The 5,174-nt window shown below is 66.4% G+C and overlaps 1 protein-coding gene across 4 annotated transcripts; it reads right to left on the reverse strand.

The window, feature by feature from the left end:
• Positions 1 to 1,535: 1,535 nt before the first annotated feature.
• On the reverse strand, positions 1,536 to 4,416 carry ANKRD9 (ankyrin repeat domain 9). 4 transcript variants are annotated; one of them, XM_069465318.1, is made up of 3 exons: positions 4,263 to 4,416; positions 3,186 to 3,263; positions 1,536 to 2,642 (listed from the first exon to the last, which is right to left on the reverse strand). In XM_069465318.1, exon 3 carries the CDS (start codon positions 2,587 to 2,589, stop codon positions 1,624 to 1,626), a length of 966 nt encoding a protein of 321 aa, XP_069321419.1. In that variant the 5' UTR covers positions 2,590 to 2,642; positions 3,186 to 3,263; positions 4,263 to 4,416; the 3' UTR covers positions 1,536 to 1,623. The 4 variants fall into 4 exon arrangements, with proteins under 4 accessions (XP_069321419.1, XP_069321417.1, XP_069321418.1 ...); XM_069465316.1 differs by having other exon boundaries at positions 3,186 to 3,383; XM_069465317.1 differs by lacking the exon at positions 4,263 to 4,416 and adding an exon at positions 3,491 to 4,250.
• Positions 4,417 to 5,174: the final 758 nt, after the last annotated feature.

The raw sequence follows: 5,174 nt of genomic DNA on the forward strand, positions 1-5,174 counted from the left end.
AGGACACACAGCAGGAGGGAAGTGGAGCCCTCATTCCTGCCTGGAGTCTAGGCTCAGTCAGGAGGCTGAGCACTCCCCCCCATCCTCCCCTTCCTCCCACCCCGCGCTTCCCAAGAAAGGGAGTCACATCTTTATCAGGGTGGGTAGGGTGCGTGAAGATGGTTCGAAACCTCTTGAAAGGAAGAACCCTGATGGGACAACTAAGGCCCAGGGCAGAGTCCAAGGTCACCCTGAAAGAGGCTGGCAGGTCCAGGCCCCTGCCCCACCCTCTCTTGTGTAGCCCAGCACCCTGGACCCTTGCACCCCCAGGCATGCTCCCCTCAGGGACGCTGGGGATGGGGTGGGCAGGGGGTGCCCCCCAGCCAGGCTAGTCTTTTTTTTTTTCTTTTTTTTCGAGACAGGGTCTCACCCAGGCTGAAGTGCAGTGGCGCCATCATAGCTCACCACAGCCTCAAACTCCTGGGCTGAAGCAGTCCTCCCGCCTCAGCCTCCCGAGTAGCTGAGACTACAGGCGCGTGTCACCACGCCTGGCTCAGGCTGGCCACTCTTCATCAGCAGACCTTTACCCCTCTGCTCCTGGCAGGACATCACGGCCTCCAGCCCACGCTGGTGCAGGTTCAATTTCACCACCCAGCAGAATTCCCAGGCAGTGCTGCCTGGCCACCTTCCCTGGTCCTAAGGCTCCTCAGGGCATGGACCCAGTGTCTCCGCCAGGCCCCTTCGTCCTGAAGGATCATGGTGTGTTCATTAACAAGTCTCTATATTCAGAACCTTCCTGAAGAAAACAGCTCTCCAGGCTGAGGCAAGAAGCCTGTCCACAGGGTGACGCAGCCACCCCACAGTCACCCATGGGCACCACCTAACACCCACTGCAGGCCAGCCAGGAAGCCCACCCAGCTCCGGGGCTGGACAGAGGGTGGACCTAGAAGGCACATCTAACCCCACTGAGGGGCGTGCAGCCAACAGGCAGGGGCCGGGGCTGAAACCACTGCAACAGCAAAGGTGAGAGAGGCAGGAGCCTCAGGACCTGGTGTCTGCTGGGGTCGGGTGGGGGGGGATAAAAGAGGGTGACAGGGACAAATCGGGAGTGGCTGGGAGCTACAGTAATACCCCAGTTTGGGGTGGGGGCACAAGGAGGTACAGCTTGGGTCATGCCTCTCCCCAACCCCAGCAGGCCTGCCCTGCCCTCCCTGGCCCAGAGAGTCAAGTCCAAGCCCCTCCCGGGAGTTTGCAAGGTCCTAAATGCTGATCGAGCACAACGCCTGTCAGAACCTTGCCGGGCATGTCCTCTTGGCCTCCAGACCTTTGCTCATGCTGTTCCCCTGCGCCTGCACAACTGCTGCTCAGCTCAGCTGTAACTCCCACTGGGATGCCCTCCCCGAGGTTCTACATCAGGGTGGGAGGCTGCTCCTCACCCCTTTGCAGAGCTGGGCAGTGAGCCGGAAGCCGGGCCCAGAAAACCTACCGCATGGAGCCCACCGGACCGCCTGGCCCAGCCCCCAATGCAAGCGACAGATGAGGCAGAGATTCTGCTGTAGAGGGATCAATATATGTAAAGTGCCTGGTACAACGCTCTGAAAAACAGTTTTGTCCCAAAATCCAGCGCTTAGGGTGCCCCCAGGTCTAGCCCTTGCCCGTGAGGTCCAACGGCTGCAGGAAGGGAGGCAGCGGCAGCTCGTCCAGGGCCTCAGGGAAGCGGCCGGGCGAAATGGCGGTGACCAGCACCTGCATGGCACGCGCGAAGAGCGAGGGCGGCGCCAGGCCCGCCAGCCACTGGAACTTGTCCTCACCCAGTAGACGCTGCCAGCGCTGCCGGTCGCCCAGCAGCTCGTGGCGAGCTGGGCTGGCGACGCCCGCCGGGGTGTACAGCGCCAGCAGGTCGAGAAGCAGCAAGCGTCGCTGGCGTGGCTCCCCGGGAGTGGCAGCTGGGTTCCCGGTGGCAGCGGAGGTCCCGGGGGCAGTGGCACCGGCATCTCGACCCAGCTGGCGCAGCAGCAGCTCGAGCGGCGTGAGGCCGCCACCGTCACGCAGGCCAGGAGAGGCACCGTGGCCGAGCAGCAGGAAGAGACACTCAGGGCGCGCCAGCTCGCAGGCAACGTGCAGCGAAGTGCCACCGCCCTCCACACGGCTGCAGCCACGCCTGTCGAGCAAGCGCGCGCGCTCCTCGGCCGGGAAGTCGCGCACGGTGCGCAGGATGCGGCGCAGGATGCCCACGCGATTGTAGCGCACCGCCAGCGCCACGTGCGGCCCCGGCGCCGCGCAGCAGCGGAAGCCCGCGCTGGGCGGCGCGAGTGCCCGCCGCGGGAACGTGGCCAGCAGGTAGTGCGCGTACGCCTGGTGATCGTGCACGAGCGCGTAGAGCAGCGCCTCGGATGGCGAGTAGGCGGCGGCGCGCCCGCGCTCGTCCCAGTGGAAGGCCTCGCTGGCACGCATGTCCTCCAGCAGCCACACCGGCAGCAGGTCGCGCACCGCCTGGTAAAAGGCGAACGACGACTTGCGGCACTGCTTCTGCGCCCGTGAGCGCGCTGCACCCGAGCCCTCGGGCCTGCCGTCCGCGCCGCCCCCGGGCCGCCGCGCGTCCCACGGCATGCTGGCGGCCGGGCTCCTCCTGGCCTCACGGCATGGGCCCCGCGACGGCACACCTGCGGGAGGGGGCCTCGATGAGGGACGGGCTGCGGGCTTTGGCCACCCCCCTCGACCTGGGAAATGGGGCAGGAGAGGGGCCGCCCATCCACCCCTCACATGGCCCCACCGGGTCCCCTCTGACTGGGACCCTCGCACCTCCCTCCAGCCTCAGCCAGGCCCTTCCAGTCACCCACAGTTCCATCCTCTCCTACGTCCAGAATCACTGCCGCCATCCCTGATCTAGCTGCACCTGATCCCCTCCCTGAAACTGCCCTGCCCTCTGGCACCTCTGTTAGAGATGCCCTTCCCTGCCCTACCCCTCTCCAGCCAAGGACCCGCCGAAGAGCTTCTCCCAACTGGACGAGGTCTCTCCAACCCCAAATAAAGTCCAGGCGGAGGGTAGGAAAGCTGGGGCCCACATCTCAAACTGAGCCAAATCCATTCTCCAGCCCAAGTTCCCACCCCTCAGTCCCACCTCGACCCTGACCCTGACCTCTGATGACCCCTGACCACTGCCTCTCCCCAGGCCAGAGGCGTGATCTATCTAGACTCAGACCTACCTGATTCCTGCACCTCGACCACCGAGTTCTGTGGCTGTGGGTCTATCGCTTTGCCTCGAGAAGCCTCATCTTCCTCATCTGTAAGAAAGGGGCGTGGTGTGGACGACCTCTGGCTGTGCGCTCGGCAGGAGCGGTCGGGGGAGTGGCTCCAGCCCTCCATCCACAAACATGTTTGCTGCATGTCAGCACCCCTAGCTCCTGGGAGGAGGCAGGAGGGTGAAGTCAGCCTAGGGGCCGGCGCGCACGGGGCTCTACAGCCTGCAGTCCCCCGCAGGTCTGCTGCCTCTGTTGAGCCCCCCAACTACCTGAGGAAGCAGGTGCTGCCATCCCATTTTCCAGCAGGCGACAAGCTTGTCCAAGGTCAGTCATCAAGTTACAGTAGAACCGGGCCTAGAATCCAGGTCTCCTGCGTCCCATTTTGGGCCCATTCCAGATGTAGCGGGGGCACTCAAGCCACAGGGAGCCCAGCTTGAGCCTTGACCCTGTCCTCTGAGCCCCCAGTCCCAGCCTGCACCCAGGCTTCTGACCCCAGCTCCGGCCCAAGCTCCCTACTGCCTTCCCAAGGGTAAGCCCTTGGTCACAAAGGGCCTGGGACAGCGGACAGGCCGCGTCCACACACACTGGGTCACTGTTAGCGGCTGTAAATGAGTTACAGAGATGGGCATGGCAGGGGTGGGCTGCAGCCCCAGCGCCCTTTGGGGCAACACCGTGACTGGGCTCCTTCCCCCAGCCTGGGCTCCGCGCCCCAGGTGCACCCTGCGTGGGCCCCCGTGGGGCGCCCGGCGGGTTACGTAAAGTTCGGCCGCCCCACGTCACTGGGCAGAGTCACGGCCGCGGTTCCGTGAACGGGGGGGTTGGGCCACACAGGGCAGCGCCGCGCCGCGTGTCAGCTCCTCTGCGTCCCCTCCCGGGGGGCACAGCCCGACCTCGAGCCGCGACCGGTCGCGGGGGCGAGCCTGGGTGTCTGCGGTTGGTGGCCTGAGCGGCCAGGGCTGCACCTGCGGGGGCGCGCGCCGAGGGGCAGGGGGCGGCGCCCGGCGGGGGCCGCGTGCCGAGCGGCGGGGGAAGGGGGCTCACCGTGGGGGCGGCGGAACTGCGGGCTGGAGCGCGCGCCGTCCCCGCAAGCGAAGGTCCCACGGCGGACGGACGGGGAAAGCCGCCGCCTCCCGCGCCCGCCGCAGCCGCGCTCTGAGCCGCCGCGGCCGGGTCGCTGGGCGGCGGTGCCGGGGCCGGCGGCGGGCGGCGGGCGGCGCAGTGCGGCCGGGGCCGGGCAGGACCGCGGGACGGTCCGCGGCCGCCATTGGCCCGCGCCGCCGGCCCCCGCCGCCGCCCATTGGTCGCCGCGCTGCACCATTGTTACGTCACCGGCCGGCGGGCGGGGCGCACAGCTGGACCCACGGAAAACTTCGGAGAAACTTGAGGGAGCGCGAGGTGGGGGAACAGGCGAGGAGGGGCGGTGCCTCGACGGGGCGGGAGGCAGGGCCGGGCCCCGAGGTGGGTAGGGCGGGGCTCCCGGAACTCGATCTTTGAGCGAGGAAAAGCTCCGGGCTTCGGGCTGCGCGCTCGGGCGCTTTCGGGCTCGGAGCTCCGGGAGGCCCGGGCCAGGGAGGGCGTCTGGGCCCGCGCTCGCGGTACCGCCGCTCAGGGGGATTCTGGTTACGCACAGAGGAGCCCGGGTTTCCACCGTGTGTAGCTTAACTCGTGGCCACACGGGTCGCGGTCCAGGTCTCCTCTGCCCTGACCTTCCGTGACCTTGGGAAAAACCTCCTTCCTGTTTTCCCATCTGCATGTGGGAGGGTCAGGGGGTAGGAGCTGCAACTCCTAAGGTCTCCCACCACGTTCTGCCCGACCCTGGCCGAGCCGCTGCTTCAAGCTGACCCTTCCAAGAGATGGATGGATGGATGAAGACAGCTATTTTTTTCTTATTTTGAGAGTAGGTGTCACTCTGTTGCCCAGACTAGAGTGCAGTGGCATCCTCATAGCTTATGG

The sequence above is a fragment of the Eulemur rufifrons genome, chromosome 2 (genome assembly GCF_041146395.1).
Source record: "Eulemur rufifrons isolate Redbay chromosome 2, OSU_ERuf_1, whole genome shotgun sequence".
NCBI classification, from domain to species: domain Eukaryota; kingdom Metazoa; phylum Chordata; class Mammalia; order Primates; family Lemuridae; genus Eulemur; species Eulemur rufifrons.

Excerpts from the sequence above, each read along its gene's own strand:
- ANKRD9 (XM_069465315.1), bottom strand. The coding sequence starts at position 3,554 with ATGACTGACCTTGGACAAGCTTGTCGCCTGCTGGAAAATGGGATGGCA. Across the intron at positions 3,384-3,490 it reads GGCAGCACCTGCTTCCTCAG|GAGCTAGGGGTGCTGACATG; the intron begins GTAGTTGGGGGG and ends GCCTCCTCCCAG. Across the intron at positions 2,643-3,185 it reads GGTCGAGGTGCAGGAATCAG|GTGTGCCGTCGCGGGGCCCA; the intron begins GTAGGTCTGAGT and ends CCCCTCCCGCAG.